Below are 20,806 nucleotides of genomic sequence, written 5' to 3' on the forward strand. Positions count from 1 at the left end.
TATCACATGCGCATGCATTTTTAACATGGACAATCCCAACGGTAATGGTAACCCATAATGCTGACAATTTTCTCCTGTGTGTGTCCCTGCTGAGACATATTGGCACCCAACACAGGAAATACATTTAAAGCTGCAACAGTGAAAATGACAAAGCAGGTTCAAATCTAAATTATGCATTAATCCATCCACCAGTCAATGCTGAAACACCCAGAATCATTTCAGACCTACAGATACTGATCTAAGTGCTGTCAGGATGCTGGTAAGAAGAGGGTGTCAGGCCTGCTGCCAGCACGCCTGTTAAATTTGTCTTGAAAACATATTAGCCCAGTTAAGGCAATCTGGCTTGACCTGGAAAAGGGGATTCGCAAACAACACAAAGCAAAGCGGCTCTAGACTTTTGATACAGATGCATTAATCTTGTCAACAGCTTATCTGCAGTGAGGCTTGCAGGGAGTGTGCGGGGAGGAGGGGTAGGAGGCAACGAGGAGGAAGGAGGGGGTGGCTTACAGTATGCAACAGAATCAAAAAGTGCAATGTGCAACAGTGTAAGCATGAAGCGGGAGGAGGGGACTGGGGATTGTGACGACCTGCTAATCCATGGGCAGCGGTGGGTGGAGGGCTCCTGGATAGGCCAGTATAATGAAGCTCATTTAGAGGATTGTACCGAGTAAATCCACACCCCTCTGCTGTTAGCGCTGCCGGGCCCAGCGCAGGGGAGTCATACAGATTTGCACTCACAGCTAATGCCAGCCAATCCTTCAGCCCCTCAACAGGCTGCTCTTAACCTGGAATCAGACTCATTAATGACTTTGTAAAATAGCAGTGTGATCAGGCCATGAAGATTAGCCCTGATTCATTTTCTTAAGTTAGCAACATGTCTCTAAGCTATGTGCAAAGGGGCCTAGGTGAACACATGGACCTACATAAGTGTGGAGATCAAGAGGGTGTGGCGATTCAGTCAGGGCACTGTAGCTCTGACCTTTTAAGTGTGCTACTTAATATTGGCTGTAGGGTTGAACATGCTCAAAACTAAAGCTTTCTCTGATACTGCCTTCAATCTAAATCACCATTAAAGTCTGCCCATAAATATAGCATATTTCTTTATGTTTGCATTCTTTATTTCTGCATTTTAATATACATAATTGTGGAGCTGTGTTTCTCTACACAGGGGCTTAGAAAACCCATGGAGCTGCTATTTTGAACAATCATTGTTTTGCACCACAGCATGTTAACATTGTGCTAATGGGATGTGAGGGGGGTTTTTAGGGGTTTCAGGCTGAAGAAAATATGAACTGCTATTGCCAGGCATCCAGGATAGCGCATAAAAGCAGAAATACATGCAGGTCTATAATATTTACAGTAGGACCAATTTATTAGATCCTTCCTTTGTCGAATTAATTATGGCCACCTCAACTTACCTAAATTAATATTTGGAGATTTGAATTGTATTGCATTCAGCGGTACAGGTTTCACATGACAGAGCAAATATATATTGGCCTACCTCCAAACATACTAGTAAGACCTCCTATAGCCCTGTTAAGTGACCACGGCATATTGTACGTGGTTAATAACATTCAGCCGATCAGATGCTGTTCTCGGGAAAAGGACATCTTATCTCTACAGCCAATTAACGATTAAGAAAACAAGAGGCCCTTTGCCAAGATGCCGGCTTCCTCTACAGATAATCGGAATTAGCTTTGTACAGAGCCAGAGGAGAGGAGAGGAGCAATGACTTAAAATGTCAGGTCCGTCTATACCCATTAAAAACATACAAAAAAACCTGACATAAAATAATTAACATTATTTTTTGTTTGTTTTGTTGGGCTTTTTTTGGTCACCTTTGTTATCTATTAATTATCTTGCATTATTTTTGTTTTTTGTTCTATGTTTTGTCTTATTGTGCTTATATTGTATAATTGTCATTGAAATTGAGACAATACATATCAAGGGTTATTCCTTATAAATAAAAATCAAACTAATTTCCAACATTTAGTTATCAAATATGTGAAATTAAGCTAGTCCTCCAAAACAAATATTTCTTTTTAAAAGGTAGGTGGTGGGGATTCTCAAATTGATTGATTTAAGAATAAAATCCAAACATGTACTGATATACCTTTTTTAAATTAGTTCACAATACCAGGCTCACAATATATATATTAGTATGTAAAAGTGTATCTAAATTAAAGCCCATAATTTAATAGTATTATAGTCAACTGTCGGTAATCAAATTCCTATCGGATCTAAACAAAGAAATTCACAATATACTGTGAACTAAATGTAGACGTCAGACCTTCCTCTGCATCTCTGGGCAGGAGCCACATTTCCAGAACACACAGTCGATCAAAGCACCAGGAATGCTTTTCTGCCAGCCCCTCGCCAGTTATTTAATGCAGTGTTGGACATCAATCTTGCATCAAACAATTAGTACAACTAGAGGGGTCAGAGATCAGCCAGGGGTTATTGATGTGTGAATTAAACTGCAGGTCAGCAGGAAGCCATGTTTTCATACTGGCCCGGACGTGAACAATGAGAGCACAACAAATGAGACACAACAGCTCTGGCCCCATAGTGACAGGCCAGCAGTTAGTTAGGCTTTAATTCACACTGATGCTTATATTCACCCGTTTATCAGTGGCTGCTGTCAAATCAGATCAGATTTGATTTATTTACAAGGAACTACTTTCAGAGTACATGAAACAAGTCAAAAAAAGGACACATTTCAGATAGATCAGTATGTGCCTGTGTGTTTAAAAGAGTAAAGCAAAAAAGCTATCTATATATCTTAAGTGTACCAGAGGTGGTTTTGAAACCTAAAACAAGCATTAATTAGTCAACACTTGACATCAGCCAGGTTTCACATTTCAACATGGTCCGACCACATATGAAAGCACTAGGAAAGCACCTTTGATAATACCGTAATTGACCAAAAATCACATTAGCAACACTTGGGCAGTTAGCCAGAGAGTTCCCTAATTTGAAAGCCTGCCTTTGGTGTCCAACATCTGCTCCACTTCCAACCCTGGAGACATTTAGCTCTAACAGGCTTAATTAGACCAGTCCAAACATTTCTTTTGATCGCAGCAGCACAACTCTGCCCTACAGTCCCCTTAAAATGCACTCTATTCTGCTGTTATAATTGTTCCCACTTCAACCATATTTCTTATTTTTCTTTGGAGACAACTAAAAACACTAAGATTGCCAAAGTTACAAGACCACTTCATGCCATTACGGCACGCACGCCTCAAGTAGGCAGCCATTGGGTATTTCATGTGTCTGTAAAGCCCTGATTTGTCCACTCTGCTGTTCTGAGCCAATCTGTAATTGGCTGCAGGCTTCACCTCCCATCATCCTTTGCCCCGGACTGATTTCCCCCCAGGGACATGGCCATCAGGAGCCTAGTGATTAATGGCACCAGGGGTCAGAGGTTGCTCTGGTGGGAAGTGCCGCGGCTGAGGGCCCCTGAACCACTCCCTAAGTCCTTCCTCCGACTTCCACAGTGAACACGAGAGCCGAACGGCTCGTCTTCAAACGGCTAGACTTCAAATGATAAGGGACATAGATAGAGAGCCAGACAGAGGAGAAAAGAGGGTTTGGGTCTTTCTGGGAGAGATTGATATGAAATAATACAGATGAAATTTTGTGCAGATAACTGATATCTTTACATTTGTTAAATTTCATGCCTGTGACAATTTCCCAGCAGGGTAGGAATAACTTACACTATGAAAATAAATCTCTCCATTAACAGATAATTGGATTATATAAGTCATTCACACAAACTTAATTATACAGTAAAATAAGTAATCAAGTAAAAAGCTTTTCTAGCCATTATTTCAGAGGCTGGAGGCATTGATCAGACCGTACACAATCTGTAATAATCCCTCAGACTGGCCCCTTGCATTGAGCAAAAGCAAACAGACTGTGACAGACAGAGACAGACCGTCCATCTGAATCAAACATTAACATTTCCCACCTCACATCCAGCTTTCTATCTCAATGGGAGCAAAAAAAAAAAGGAACAAGGTCATTTTATCTGACCCCTGACCTATTTTTAGTAGGAAACAGCTGTTCACATTAAAGGGCCTCTATAATAAATCAATTGGGTGCCCCTGGCGCCAGTAGTGGTAAATTACATATCGCTGACTTCACATGATGGGCATTTTTTAAATAATTAAGTGACAGAGTGACAGCCTTCCAGCGGACAACACACAGGAAATGAATTTTTTACTGAACGAGCTTTGGCTGGTGTTAAGTTTCACTAACATCTACAGATGATCTTAGACAAGGAAAAAGGAGAGGAAGAGGGGGAAACATCATTTTGTGTTCTTTGGTCGCTTTAATTAGTGATCACATTGAAGATTATCGTAGCACATTTGGGACTCAGAGTAGTGACATTAATGTAAGAAACAGAAAAACAAAAAGAGCAGGGCAAGAAAATGAAAGATAAAAATAAAGAGATGATATGCTTTGAGGTCTGATTAATACACTTTTTTTTTAAAAAATAAAAAAAATAAAGAGAGACCATTTTTGCTGCCTTTAGGAGGGAAGGAAGAAAGGATAGACGGAAGGGAAAAAGGAAGGGGGAGGTGTAGCCAGCTGGAATAAGAGTGGATTACTGCTGTAAGGAAGGTGTCAGCCAACACAAACAGCCCCTGGCCTCATGGCAGTGTCTGAGTCCTTTCAGAGCTACCCCTAACAACTACCCACCCACCCACACCTTCTTCCTCCCTACCTCAACCACCGTATCTACACACCAGATAAGACCCAACCGGGCTACATTTCACTCTCTGCACTCCAGCCCACTTCAATATAAGTTCATTTATTTTGCTTACATTGGACTGCTGATAATAAACTCTGATGCCATAGCCTTAAAAACTGTCCTCTATCAACAACATTTCTGGGCTAAAACAAGATAATTTACTGTATTTCAATGCATAACCTATACTGCTTTTTACCGACCCTTCCAGATAATGAATTCCATCAATACAGAACAGCCCAAACCCTTCATTAACACGGGACAGAGAGACACTGACAGGAGAGACATGTGTCTGGACTCCACATGCTAAGTGTTTACTTTATGTCGGGCAGCCCCCTGGCTGTTAGTTTATATGTTCGTATGTCGGGGCAGCATATTGTCAGGACCCTGCACTACGCTGGGGCATGTTTGTTTTATTTTTAATGCATGGCCAGGGACATAAAAGGTAAAAAAGCCTTGACTGTATGGAATTTGCTATCTTTAGTCCAGGCAGAGCCACCACTCGCATGGCGGACCAATTCATATCAAGTGTTAAGATATGCACCCTCCACATAAGGGAAGTTAAATGTAACGTTAGACTATAGAATACATCGCTATTCTAAGCATGAAGCTAAAGCCACAGCTGGTAGAGACACGGACAGAGAGATAGAAAGAGAAGGACAGTCGTCTAATAAAGTCTATAAAACAGTGTTGTGGGTCAATATGCTCTATACTGTTGGCTGCATAGGTTTCATTTCTGTCATGTCAATAAAGTGCAATTAATGTGAATTGACAGAGGCAGAAAGGAGCTACAAATAATGATGTATCTTCTGCCAATTGTATCTAATACAAAAGAAAAAGCAAGAAAAACACTATTTCCAATAAGGAAAGTAAATAACATTGTGCACAGTGACAACACATGTATCCATCTGCAGAGGCATGAAAACAATGTGCTACAAGATTATCAAGTCACGGCATGGCATGACGAGTCTATACCAACATCGGTGCAATAAAGGGATTAGCAAGTGTAAGGACAACAAAAAGCAATGTACTGTGTGTTCTTCATCTGTGCATATAGGTGACAAAAGAACAGCACATTTTGTCTGTCAGATTAGCTCAGAAGCATTGTGGGCTTTTTCACATTATCACACATCACATGTTCCTTTACTGATTAAATCAAAAATGGACTTTTGACTTATCTTGATATGAGGAAAAACTATTCTATTTTCTATATCTCCTATTTTGTAGTGCCACCTTTATTAGAATCTAAACTGACTGACTGTCTGACAAATGCAACAGACACATGCCAGGTCCAGCCTGATATTTTAGGAAAGTCAAATACCTCTAAAATCTTCCCTCTTGTCTCTTCCTCATAATTATTTCTTCCATCTCACCACAAAAGACAAATATAACAGGAGAAAAAAAGCAAACATTGAATGATGGATAAGTCACTTGGAGCTATATTTACTCAGGAAACAGTGAGAGTAGCTTCTTAGTAAGAGTTATTACAGTGAGGCAGCCAGTATATTACAGGAGCTGTCTTCTGTGCACTGTCAACTGCTTCAGCCCGTGGTGTAAAACATCACAAAACTGGCGAGGCTCCAAACAACAGCCCAAAGCTGTAAATCTCACTGGGTGCTGTTTAAACTGGGCAGGCTGTCAAGACTACAAATAATGACACGATTAGAACTTAAATTGCACGATTAGAAGTTTGGCGAGTGTAATTTGGCAATAAATCTCTGCACTGACAAGCCTGATACACTTTATACGATGTGTAAAGTACTGTTAAGTGTCCAGACTTAATCTTTTGACAGTTATGCATGTTTGAGCTGAATTAGAGTCAAGCAGAAAGAAAAAAAAAAAGACAGCGAGAGAAAAAGACAGAGAAACATGACTCCGTCTCCATGGGTCATGAAGATGGGTCACCTGGTGAAACAGAGGGGGAAGGGGATTGAAAAGGTTGGATGGCGCGAAAAGTGAGATGGCCTCTCCAACTGTAACCCAAGTCCCCTCAATCCCCAGAGACCCAGCAGATCAACTGACTGGACCCCAATCAACACAGGCTGATATGGAGCTGACAGTGAGATGGATGGAAGGACGGATAGATGGCCAATGTCTCTTGCGCTGCGTGGTTATTTAGAGTGACTGGTCATTCAATTTATGAAGCTTCTGCGAAATAGCAAGGACATCTGACAGGTGTATGTTAGCAGGGATCATTGGGGGTGTTTAATATGTTTGCCCTGGATGTATCATCATATTAAGAAAAAGGGGTCACATTACAGATAGCAGCTGCTTAAAATAATTCAATTAGATGTAAACAGCCCAGGCTAGTGCAGAAAAGAATAAAAAAAAATTAAAATAATGCGAGCAGTACCAGCACTTAATGACAGGATGACTAGATATAATGAAAGAAATGAATAGACATTTGATGGTTAAATGTGTGTCTACTATGCAAATCTGTTCATCCATTAGTGCTTCAGGCTGCTCTAGTTACTCCAGCAGCCATATTTCAAGGCATCCAACCACTATCTGGGAATGTTTGTCTTCCATTAACATCTAGTTGACCGGTGAAATTGTGCAAGTGGCTGATGAATTTGCAAGGTACTAGCCAGAGGCCAGTGCTATGAGTGTGTTAGTGTAAGGCCGGCATTCGGCACATTCACTTTATGAATATTCAAGCTGATAATAAAATCTCTATTGCAATATATAGAACTACTATGAGGGACTGATTTGACAGTCCTTGATCTTTCGACAGTATTGTAAGTTTTTCCTTATATCCTCATGTCTACATTACTGTAGGCTGTACGCCTCCACTCAAACGACAGCAACCACCTAAACCTGTTGCATTGCTCATGCATGAGATATGAGTGTAGTGTGTGAACAACATTTCTCCACCCTTGTTGCACAAGTCCGGCTTGGTTTTGTGTGTGCTGATAAAAGATCTGAGTTTCCCCAGGTATTCCGCTAAGTGCAAACATGTTTTTCTAGAAATTTTTATTTTCTATTTTTACCCAATACTTCCCGACCACGAGTAGCTACGAACAAAATGTTCCCAAATACTGTGTAGAGTTAACAAAATGGATTTAAATGTGGAAATAGTGGCCTAAAAATGCTTTTATATTCACTGCTATAAACATAATTTGGTCAGTACTCAAAACGTTTTAAGATTAAATACCAACTTCTGCTTTGAGATCTATATGTTATGCATCCGTAAGACCCAGGTTGTAGTTTTGATTGGACTAAAAATATCCTCTGGCAGAATTTAATTTATGAGCAAGCTTTAGATGCAAGGGCAAACAGCAGACGACAGCTAGGACATTTACAATGGGGGGAGGTAAAATCTTTGTTGACATATGCAGTGGTTATATACACTGATGATACAGGCCTGTATTGTGAGTTACAGCCAGTTAGGGAAAAGGTCAATAAAAGTTGTTTTCTATCCACAAGTTGAACTTTTCAAGAGCAAGACTAAAAAAATTAATAAAGATACATACTCAAATAAATTATTAAAATTATCATTAGCAGTGAGTACTGCTACCAAACACGTGTTGTGTGTTGCTGTGTTAACATGCTCAAGAATGTTTCTCTAGTTTTCACATTTGATGCCCTATATATCAAACTCAAAACATTAAAATGTTAATAAGAAAATATCACCTTTCCACCTTTTGCATCACAATTTAAAACTTTACAGCTTGGTCAAATATATGGGATGACCTCTGCTCTATATTTACATTGGACTGGAAGCTCAAGTGAGAGAAAAGTAACCCAATAGCTCGGCCTTGTAAACAGCCATCTCTGATCTTTGCAGAAATGTCAAGAATGTATATGTCACAGCAACATGACAATGGTATGTTGTACACATAATAGCGGGAGGGGCTTCGACATCAACTGTAGATTCCTGTGATGAAGCTGCAGATGTTAGGCAGACAGAAAATGAGGGCAAGAGCAATATATGGAACAAGAGAGGGTTAACAGACCATGCAGAGAAGAAAGAGGAAGAAAGACAGTGTGCACGAAATACAAATAACTCTTGTATTCCTTGCACACTGACAAGAGTGCAAGAAAAGTGACAATGAGGTCATCTGTGGCCAACACTGGTGGCAGTTCTCTGGTCAAACTGGGTACTACTAGTTTAAATGGGTAGGTAGGCGGCAGTGATGTCTTAACTGGCAGGTGCAACACTGAGGGTGTCTCTCTCCCTTTATAACACAGCTAACTGCTTCAATCAATGGACACCCGGACTGACAGATAAAGCCATCAGCTGACAAGTCTCATTTGGGGCCCAGCATCACTGATCAATACGGGCGACATCAGCTGCTATAAGCTGAGGAGAACGAGGGATATGTTGAAACAGGCGAGAAGGCTGTGGGGGGTTGTGCACTCATCTTGGAAATTTCAACTCCCATCAATGCTAATTACTTTTGGCTTTTGGAATCCATGACAGGCGTGTCATACATTTACCATTCAAGGATTCAGCCTAATGCTCCTAATGCAGAGAGACTTAAAATGAGGTCAACAGCAGAACATGCTTTAATTCCTCAGTAACAAATTATGCCCTGTATTTAAAAAAAAATAGTAGAAGAAGTGAAGATTGCTAATTTCTACATTTAAGACACTTACTTTTAAGTGTTCTAAATGCTTTTGACAGCTATAAGTTTTTAACACTTTTTGATCTTTGCAAATCAAGTACGTATTTTCACCCACATTTGCTGCACCTTCAAAATAAACAGAACCCCACGATGTGTCAATCATGTTTAACCCTTTGAAAACTGAGCAAATTCCCTTATTTTCTTTCAAAAACATGGGAGGAGGGCAATGATCAACAAAAGAAAAAAATGACCTAAAAATAATCAAGAAACAAGTAAAAAAAATTTTTAAAAAAAGCCTGCCTAAAAATGTGTAAAATAAAAAAGGAAGAAAATGAAAGATAAAAAATAAATTAAAAATTGCAATGATTTTGTGACTTTCTTTTAATTACGTAATTATGATGATTACAAATATCATTTTCCCCTAGCTTTTTGGAAATTATTTTCTTAATCTACAAATTTCTTGCAATTTCTGAAACATTTCTCTGCAATTTGCTCATTGCCTTTCCCCCCCCCCATGTTGATGAAAGAAATTGCACCAAATTTCAAAACTTTGGTCCGTCATGAAGTTTTTGGAACAGGTTTTTTTTTTTTTTGCATTTCTCCGCATCAGTCAAAAGCCTTTAAAGTTGTTTTACCAAGACGGAGAATAAATGTGACCTGTGGGATATCAGCAACAAGAGGAAGTATGGGACAGAAGTGAACAGAGGACAGTAAAAAAAAAAAGAATGAAAAATGTCAGCAAAATGAATTCTTCATGAAAAAGAGTAGGTGCCCTTGACTACTCAGATATGCACGACAACATCGACGATGCTTTCAGCAGAGTGCAACTGAGGTAGTTGCTGTGCCAAATACAGAGTAGCAACCAAGGTAACTCAAGTGGAGAAAAGCAAGGGAGTAAATGTGTCTTTTATTTTGTCTTGTATTTCAAGTTTTTGCAGCAAATATAATAAAACAAATAGGCCTCAGTGTGCATGGTTTCTATGTGATTGCATGAAAAATACATACATGTTGTGCAAAGGCTTAAGTTAGACAACAGAATGAGACGTCCGGGAAGGAATCGTGGTGCACTGTGTACTACAGCATGAGAAGCCTGGCTGCAAAAGATGAAAACTCATCTTTGCACACTCATCTATCATAACTTGTTAACTGACCATTACCTTTATCTCATGTATCCCAAACCACATTAACTAAGATGCCATCAACCAAAAGCCAATAACGTTTGGCGACTGTGTGTTTCATGTCGATTTCTTCGCTCAAATCAAGCGTCTTGTTTTCCATTAGGCCCCTTTGCACTCAAATCTCTGTTACTGTGTGGCTTATGCAACACTGCCGCAGAGCTGCGCTGGAAGTGAGCTCAGGGCTATTGTATTGGTGTAGGGCTCCTCTGGGGGCTGTAATGTGTTTCATACCATCCATCACAGGGGTGTGGAGGCCAGGAAACATTGCTTTAAGAGCACACACAGGACACAGATGGAGAACCAAGACACGCAGCTATGCAGAGATAGCAGAAGTTTGGGAAATTTGTTGATCGCAGGAGAGCTTCACATGGGAACAGCCTAAAAAAAGCCCCCCACAAAAAATAATTCTAAGTAGAAAATAGTTAAATATTTTACATGAAAAGTACGATGGAACATTTGAGTAAAAGGAAAATGTATTTCAAATTAAATACAATTTTGACTGAATACAAAAACTTTCCAAAAAATTATCTAAATGTGGCTAAATAATAATGTGGCTTTTCTTGGTTCATAAAAATGTTTATTCCTGGCTTCTCTTGAATTCACAAAAATGTATATTAATCTAGGGTATGTCAATCATACCTTAATACTGCTTTTGTAACTAGTAATATAAAATATTATTTGCAGATACGGTTGCAAAGGCATGAGGTTTACACAGTACGAAGATTATCTCAGATAATACAGCAGTTTCACTGTATTACAGAATTATTATTATTTTAAGTCAGAATTACCCTTAAAGGAATGAAAACAGAAGAGTTAGATTTGGTTAAACAAACATTTTATAACTGCAATAAAAACCTGAAACCATTTTTTAGGAAGTATGTGTTAAAGGTCTCCCTTATGAAAAACAATAAATAAAAAAAAATAGAAAAATAAGGTGAAATTCTATGTGCAGTTGCTTTTTTCCCCCAATATTATAGATAAGCAAATGTACAAAGTGGTGAGAATTGTCAATTATCATATCATGGTATACCTTTTTACTGATATATTGCTGCCACCCTAGTCACATATATAGAGTTACATTTTAACACCACTGCCCTACCAAGCCTTTTGTGCATGAATATTTTGTCTCTATTTGTCTGTTTTTACAATATGTCTTTTGGGAGTTCGTGGGGGGAAAGGATGCTTGCTGCTTCAGCCTCAGCCACATGTCACTTATCTGATATTGTGATACCCTCTTCATGAACCAGCTTGTGTTTTAACTGACCTGCCCCTTCACACTACATAACAGTCTTCGATTACCACATTTGGTTTTCAGAGTATTTGCAAATGTATTCCACTGAAGCTAAAACAAGGTGCATGGATCTGAGGAGGCCGTGTTATTTTTACCCTGACCGATGACCTCTCTGGGAAGCATGAATCTGCTCGAGCCCTGCGCTCGTCCTCTTCCCTGCTCAGTTACTTATGAGCATGGTGATTAAGAATCTCCCAGCTCTGCAGCTTAGAGACTCAAATCCCTGTGCAGTATGGTCGTAATTAAAGATGGACAGCACAGTGGCAATCCAGGGTTGTGGAATAGTCTGGCTAAATGACAGAGGAAATAACAGGGAGGTGGTGCAGATTGGGGGTTGGGATGAAGACACAGAGAGAGGAAGAGACACAAAGAGTAGTCTTGGTTGGTAAGAAACAAACAGAAGCAAAAACTAAAAAAGTCTAAAGATTCTAATCTAACATCTCCCAACACACACCCCCACACACAAAAAACACCACGAGAACTATTTCCTTTTGTTTTGAAGGAAGAGAAGAGCATAACCACCATAGAAGTTCTTGCTCCCCAAAGGCTGGGCTGTAATTTGCCAGCCAACGGGTGGAGTTTACCAAAAGCAAAGTTAATCTCAGCCCTCACATATATCAACACTGTAACCACAAAATCTTTGATCACAAATGCAGGGGAGGATGTGTCCAATAAGAATAGTTTTGCCTCTTCTTTTGGAGTCTGTCTAGGAGTAATGATTAGAAAGCAGCGGTTGGAATCGGTGTATCATTTTGGTCCCCACCCTTTCCTGAGAGAAGGGGCCCTTTGCTACCAGTGCTGGTCTTTTAGTATTTTTGCCTGATTATCTTTCTGTCTAGTTGGCGAGATCGGTCACTTTCAGCCCAGTGACAAAGTGCTTTAAAAGGGAAATGAAAGAGCATGGCCGTGTTTCTACACTAGCCTGCCGATGCCTCCCTTAACCTCCCCGCTGTCACCCTTGCACCCCGTCTGTCCTCGTCTCCTACTGTGGTTTCACTGTCTGCCCTCTTCATTCTCTCTTTTCTCCCTTTTCACACATACAGACACGCGGCGGTCACTCCCTTGTCTGCTGTCTGTCAGTGGTTCCCTATCAAAAAAGGTTGGCCCCCACTTTTTTTGGAGATCATTAATCATCCCATGTAGGACAGGAGGCCCCTTAATCCAACCCCCCACCCCCACCCCACCAACTTCACCAAGCAGGCCACAGTGCAGCCCTCCACCCCTATCCCCCATGGTGTTATCAAGTTTCAGTGGTTGTAACTGTAGCACAATAAACAGAGGGGGGAGGAGAATGGGGTGGGGGCAAAGGAGGAGGAAGGGGATGGAGACAGAAAGAAGACAAGAGAGGACAAAATGTCATTTCCTAACTACATTTTATTGCTCCATTCTAAGTGATGCAAGCCCCATGAGCCTCGAAAAGTGCATCCATTTTGAAAATTGCGTCTTTAATGAGTCAGAATACAACAGCTACTGTAGCTTGGATAAGCTGATCACACAACTGCAGATGAAAACTATTACATTAATTGTGTATTAGCTGTCTAGCAAGTTCAAAAGGTGATCTCAAATGAACATCATTTCACTCGCAATCCAACATTATTTGAAATGGACAAATGTGCTCACAATACCCCGTGTTTTTGTTGTTCAAGCAACCAGGTGCTGCCACTTTCCAGAGGTTGTGGGGTGTTAACTAAAGGAAAATGAGGCCATATCAAAGAGCCAGAGAATGTTCCTATTGTAGTGTGGTGTTTGTACAGAGGGCCCGCCTGTTACGAGGGCCAGTGTGAGGCTGACCGGGGGAGTAATATAATGCATACATGGATCCCCCAGAGCCCATTCATGCTGTAATTGGTGTGGACAGAGCTCTCGGTCTCAGGGTTACAGTTAGAGAACTTCCTCTAATGTCCTGCTGGGAGGCCTCTCTTCCCACACCACTAAAAAATATCCAGCTTAAAACCAGGATGAAACATTTTTTTTTCAAATGTGGAAAAACTGGCAGAGCATGAACTGTCAGTTTATTATGCAAATCATAGTTTTCAGGGTTTTTCAAATATAAGTTGTCTCATAGTCTCCTTTTGTCTGTAGTAAATTAAAATTGTTCCAATTCAGTTGAGGAAAATAAAGGGCCAAATATGACTCTAAAGTCCCTTTCCCATGGTAAAATAAAAAAACCCACCAACACCCACGAACATCTGGCTTTTCTATTATAACTGTTACAATCTGCATTCACACTCGAGTAAAAGCAGAAGTCATGGGTATTTATTAGTTCCGGTTCTGATCAGCAGTGATGGAAATATAACACGCAAGTGGATGTGCTAATTTTAGCCAATTTACTGGCAAGATGCAATCACATGCCACCACGAAATACCGTACATCTCCATCCAAGCAAAGCTCAAAGTTGTTCCAAATAGCCTGCATAAAGTTTGAAAGAGAGACTGAAAAAAAGCATCCTACAAACTGTGAGATTTTAGCTAATTATTAGTTTAGTACAAGCTACACTGTTCAACATTTATCTGATAAACTTAGGTACAAGTTTGATGAATGCAGACTGTACGATGACAATGCCTACTGAATCACAGGCTTTGTCCATCAAAGTCAGTACGCAAGAACAAAATGTAATCAGCGTGCGTCATCCATCCACACCACTGTAATGGTAAGAAAATTAAAAAAAAAACAACATGAATCAAGCATTCGCTATAGTGGCATGTATGTGTGTCAAAAAAGTCTTAAGAAGAGTAGGAGAATGTGAACACGGTAGTGGCTAAATTGGAATGCCAATTTTGCACTGAGAGCTTGAAATAAGTATTAGCATCTACTAGCATTTAGCATCCCTACCACCTATTTTTAACTGGTTTTCTGTATTTAAAAAAAGCAAGTACATGCACTATTTTGGTGAAAGAGGGGTAGAAAATATATAGACTACTTCAGTTTTGCTATTTTAATGCAAGGCCCCCTGAAAACATTATTGGCTGCAAAAGATTTATAGAAACAAGCAGAGCAGAGCCAGTGGCTGTAGGTTTAACTGTGGAGCTGCAGCTAAATGAGACATCATCATAATCATTACCTCCCCTTCCTTTCCTCCTACTCCTTCCTCTAATTCTGTGCATCTTTCTCCGGCCCCATCAAGACCGCTGCAACATAATGGTACAGACTAGTCCGGCTTACCGCTTTATTACTATTAACAGACCTAAATCTACTACACAGGGATTTTAACCCTAAAATAACTCTAAAGCAGCGATAGAACACCATGTGGTCCCTCTTAAGCTGAATCTACACTTCCCATTAAGAATGTCACACTGGGATGGATCTTTGCTGACTGCGACGTGTGGGGTTTCCTGGCTGGAGTAGAAGGAGCTAAAACACTTGTCTTTACCCCCCTGTTACACCCTCCCCTTCTAGACTGGTGATTTCACTGAACAGGAGCCTCTCTCTCTGGCTCTGTCCATCACAGCCTGTGGCCATTAATCATCTCAAGTGGACAGCGCTGACAGGCAGTTGGCTGCATCACTCTTTTATTTTCTTCCTCTTTTTTTCCTTCATAGCGTACCCCTAGCTCCCGCAGCCTCATTCACCCCCCCCCCCCCCCATTACCCCTTCATAACCCCACCCTACGTGCCTCCCGATGAGATCGGGAGGCACGTAATTCCACCCCCCCCCCCCCCCCCCCCCCCCCCCCCCTCGCACCCCCCCCCCCCCCTCCCCCCCCACCCTACCCCCCCCCCCCCCCCCCCCCCCCTCCCCCCCCCCCCTCCCCCCCCCCCCCCTTCCACCCCCCCCCCCTCCCCCCCCCCCCCCCATCCCCCCCCCTTACCCCCCCCCCCCCCCCCCCCCCCCCCCCCCCCCCACCCCCCCACCCCCCCCCCCCCCCCCCCCCCCCCCCCCCCCCCCCCCCCCCCCCCCCCCCCCCCCCCCCCCCCCCCCCCCCCCCCCCCCCCCATTACCCCTTCATAACCCCACCCCCTGCCCCAAAACCCCCGTTCCGAATGAGAAAGTGGCTGGTTGTCAGGCCAAAACAAACATTCAACCATCTGCTTAATCGAAACCTTTGAGGTGGTTAATGGCGTCGAAGCTTTTCTTTGCACTCCCAGTGGGCGTGAAACAGCAAAACCTGTAATGGATATGATGAACAGCGATGTCGGCGTAACTCATGAAGGCTAATATCCTCCACCCACACTCTTCCAACATGAGCTGCCCTGCTGCATTTACATTACATTTACATGTCAGGCCATTAGCTGATGTTGCCACATGCAGTGAATGCCGGGAGGTTCTCCAGTAGATCTCCTTTAAAATTACGAGCATCAAACAGAGCAAAGGTCAGTGGTTGAAGCGAATGTGGGCAAGCAATGGATATTAAGAGTTAAGAAAAAAGAGCTGAGAAAGTAAAGGTAGAGAGAGGTTGTGGATGTATCTTCTGCCGTTTCAGTGATGCAGAGCCCATCGATGGGCCCCTTTACGCACAGACAGGCTTTAGGACAGCTGCTAAAATTCCTCAGCCATTAACACTCATACTCTTACACACACACACACACACACACGTGCCTGTTTTTAAGCGCAGAGGCAGGAAATGGGAATCCCTCGTAAGTTTTCCTTCCGCTGTTGCTTTCCTCTCAAGGCCTGGAGGCCCCACGATGAGGTGGGAAAAGCACTTCACCATTTGTCTCTCTCTGACCAATCTGCTTCACAAGATGAGGTTGTATTTTTAAGCATTCTGCTGGTGAAGTCAGTCAAATGCAGAGGCTGGCATTTCACATATCAACCACTGTTATTCCCTCTTCTTCCACAATGTGACATTAAATGAAAAAGGCTTTTTATAAGTACCGTTTCATTTTATAAAGAGCGCGATAATCTTGACCCCATATCTATAAAGTAAAATGGAAGGAGGCGTACATTCTCAGTAATTAGAGGGTGACGTTAACAAGAGCTTAGCAAGGCTTGCTCTTCATCTTGTACACTCTTGGCACTAACAGCAAAAAGGGAATTCAACCAAGCAATTTGTTCCCTGTGATTAGGATTCTGGTTTGAGAGACAGCAGGTCAGCCAAGTGCCTCTCCTCTTAAGGGAGGGGTGAAGAACTCACTCGAGAGTCGCTGAAATTATAGCCTACCCTCCCGCACAATGGTTACATCAGGTCTCTAATGTCAATAGCAACGTCCCTGTAATGTCTTCTTGCAAACATACTTGATTTTCACGACAGTTAAAACTATTTTCTGATGCTCTTTTATTTTCCCTGAATGAACATACTCAAAGACTTACTTCCATCTCTCGCCATATTCGTTTTCCTTTGCCTCAGACTTGTGTATTATAAATGAGCACTCTAGAAACACAGTCATATGCGTTACAACTGTTGTCAGCCACTGACCCTTGCACTCCTTCACTACTGGTCACATGTAATGATGATGATACAGGAACTTGATCCATGCAAGCCGATTCCAGCTGCACTTGCTATAATTCACTCTGGAAATGCAATTCAGCTGAACAAGTTAAAAAATGTAAATGATGTTATCAGAGTAATTGTTTGGTTTTTTTTTTGCTTTGAGGTGGGTCGGTTTTACTAAACTAATTCGTAAGGTTGCACCATATTGGATTTTTTTTGCTTATATCCGATATGCCGACAAATAACAACTCATTTGGCCGATAACTGATTCCAGTGTCTACTCTTTCCTCCACATTATTTTCATCAACTCTCTTCTGTAGCAGAATTATCAGATTATTCAAGTCCTTATCATGATGGCCCACCAGCAGAAAAAAAATACTTCAACTTAGGGTTGATTTTTGTACATGTTTATTTTGTTGAAAAATTTTAAAAAATAAGTAAATATTTGTTTGTCATATTAGCATGAAATCAGCTTGTTGACCAATTCTGATATTTCATTTTAGAGCCACCATTGGCCAATACCGATGACATGCCGATATTATCATGCATCTCTACTAATGGTCTCTCTTTTTTTTCTTTATCTTTGTTATTCATTCCATATTTGGAATGGTCACAACAATATGACAGTGAAAAAGACTTGATTTCCCTGCCTTGAGTAAACGCACCTTCAGTGAAAATAAAGTGACATGGCGCACTATAATCAGCCAGTTATCTGCCGTCAGGTGGCATTTCAGTCAGCTTGATGGATTTCTCTGTCTGACCAGCGTGAGTAAAGGGTCAGCCAACCACTCCCAGCGTCTGCCACTGGACAGAGATGCTAACAGGGCCCTGACAGATCCCGTCCCTCCCTCTCTCTGAGTCGGCTTAATTCATCACCCTCCAAACAAGACCCCCGGGTGCTAAGACCAAACCAGACACTCAGAAGCGGCTTCTTTTGTGAACGTGAGCCAACGTATGTATGCATACAAGCACACACATGCACGTCAATGCAAATGGCCCCATCTACACAAATTTACGCACCATCATCATCCGTCACGCTCTGACAAAACAAACTATGACTCACATACTCACTTGCATACATGACGTGTCACCCATCGTAGCCTGTGACAAAACATAATGAAGTATGAACCACACACACGCTCACAGACCATCATCACCCATCATAGCCTGCCAAAACATAATGTAAAGTATGCGCCACTGTAATAACATTGTGATTCACCTTGGGAGGTATTGCTCAAGCCATGGAACTTGCTTGGCAACAGATTTGTCTAATAGAAGCCTAAGTGCATTATCTACCTTGGTCAGAGGGGTCTTGGAGGCAGTGTCAAAGCAGCACGCGGTCAGCTGAGCCTCCCCGGCTGTTGGCCAACTAAATAAGTTAGGTCAGTGCCAGATCCTCTTGGCTCTGATACTGCCGAACTACAGGATCAACGGGTGCAGATCTCACCTGCTGACCTCTTTAAGCCTTTACTCTGGGGAGGGGAATTAGTAAAGGATTTCTTAGCCAGTGAGAGTTACAGCATGTTTTTTGAGTTGATCAGTGACATTACACATTTGACAACCATGGGACAAGCACAATTGTGTTGGAACACCAAAGGGACAAAGGAAATAACTAGTATATTTTCATATTGTTGCTCTCTTTGGTATATCTCCAAAAGTTGAATGAGCGAATAAACCATTTGTGCTGTAGGCATAGAACCAATCTATAGTGAAATTCCAGATGCTCTGTGAAAAAAAAAGAAAAGCACCCCCTTCTCACACTGAGACAGGAAATGACTCTTAAGAAATGGAAGTTGTGTGGTATTTGCTTTTTCCACATGAGCAGAGGGAAGGACATCAGCTTTGATCCAAGTTACATTTGTGGCAAATCTTAACAGCAACTCATAATGCAAAGGTAAAACATTGTACATGCCTTGACAGTTATACAATCAAAGAATTAAAATTCATATTGAATGGTCAACTGGATATAAAGCCCAAAAAAAACAGATGTTTCCAATCAGAAACTAAATGACAAAGTACACTTGTACAACAACTACTTTTTCAGACTCAACATCCAATCTGGGATCTGATACAAATAAGTGTATGAAAAGTCCAAAAGTGCTGCTTAATATTATGTGGATATTTGGAGAGTGCTCTTACCTCGTTTCTGCATGAAGGTAAAGAGGTCATCCAAAAACTCCTTCCGTTTGGGGTCATTGTCCAGTTCATACAACTGAAAGAGAATACAGAACGTTATTAGGACCACAGCGCACCCACTTGTCAGTTGACCACTGTATGAAGCCAACTAATTCTTGATGTGTGTCTGGCACTGTGGGCCTAGTCATATGATACATTCAGCACGTCAAATTGTCTGGGCAAAAAATTTACCAGACATATTCTCTATTTATACTGTTTGATTTACAGATTCACAGCAGTGTGAAAATCGGTAGCTATCTAGTTTTGCAATGTTCTTTGTGGTGCAAATACTGACTAGTCATTTCCTCTCACATGGGCACAGAACATGCACACATGTCAACCGCCAGCTGACCGTTGGCTGTTATCTTTTACCGCTTTCCCACCAAAATGCGTGCAAGCACATGGGTTTTTCAGACACAGGTGAACCCACTCAATACTGTATTCCCACTGCCGGTAAACACTGCAAGAGTCTGCCTTTCTGGCAGCAGGAACAGAGGTATTTGAAAACTTCTCAGTGGTTTCTTCTATGTCTATATCACTTACTTATTAAGTCTCTCTTTCAAACTGCAGACTAATTTGGATCGGTGTTTAAGCGCTGCTTTTGGAGGAAACAGACAGTAATTAGTGATGGTGCATCACTGCATCTCGCCAGTTGAAGAGCTGAAATTACCGCGTTTAGCCGGGTGTTGCATTCCCATCAATGCCGATAGTAAGCGGAGGCAATAAAAACCTGTGTCTACTGCAGAGTCATTTGACCCGGGTGTGAATGCCAATTGTACACATTCTCATTGCATTAAAAACCCAGATGTTAACGGATCAGCCAAGATCTATCAGCGCAAGTTCTTAGAAGCTTGGAGTTTCAGGGCCATGAAAAAAATATTATTAGCTTTGCATTTGTATGTTGTGTTGAGTGTTTCAAAAGGTTAATCGATTCACAATTTCCACTAGTTTAATTTTCATAAGAATGCATGTTATGTCATTATTGCAAAGGCTTATTGGTTGATTAATGATTGAGCCCACTAAAGCCAAACGGAGATCACAGTCGCTCACCTTAGCAAAGTCTCTGGAGGCCTCTCCTCTTCCTCTGCTACTGTCAGCCTCATCTGCCCAGCCTGCACTCCCATTCTACAACAAACAAGAGTGAAAACACAGATAAGGTCAGTAAACAAACGGAAAGTGGTTACAAACACGTACAGAGAAGATTAAGTCCTTTGTGGTGGTCATTGCCAGTGAGTTTTTCCAAAAGTAACACATTTTAAGATTCAGCATTTTAACTTTATTTGATTGTCACAGTAAAAATGCAAACAGGAAACATGGGAGAAAGGAGAATTAAGCTAATTTCATACAACAAGGCCCCTAAACCGAGAACGCTGCCTGATTCCACTGCTAATGTAGATGCACATTTTTAATTCTTAAGAATGGGCCTTGATCACCAAAATCTCATGGGGTTGATGTACTTACTCACTGTAA

At 41.5% G+C, this 20,806-nt stretch overlaps 1 protein-coding gene across 1 annotated transcript in view; it reads right to left on the bottom strand.

The window, feature by feature from the left end:
* LOC121941109 (AT-rich interactive domain-containing protein 3B-like) overlaps positions 1-20,806 on the bottom strand; it is a 58,816-nt gene that overhangs the window by 8,928 nt on the left and 29,082 nt on the right. Inside the window, exons 3-4 of the mRNA XM_042483832.1 lie at positions 20,387-20,461; positions 19,301-19,373 (exon numbers count right to left, since the gene is read on the bottom strand). Of these exons, the coding sequence (XP_042339766.1) occupies positions 19,301-19,373; positions 20,387-20,461 (148 nt within the window). The remainder of the gene's footprint in view (positions 1-19,300; positions 19,374-20,386; positions 20,462-20,806) is intronic.

The sequence above is a fragment of the Plectropomus leopardus genome, chromosome 1 (assembly GCF_008729295.1).
Source record: "Plectropomus leopardus isolate mb chromosome 1, YSFRI_Pleo_2.0, whole genome shotgun sequence".
NCBI classification, from domain to species: domain Eukaryota; kingdom Metazoa; phylum Chordata; class Actinopteri; order Perciformes; family Serranidae; genus Plectropomus; species Plectropomus leopardus.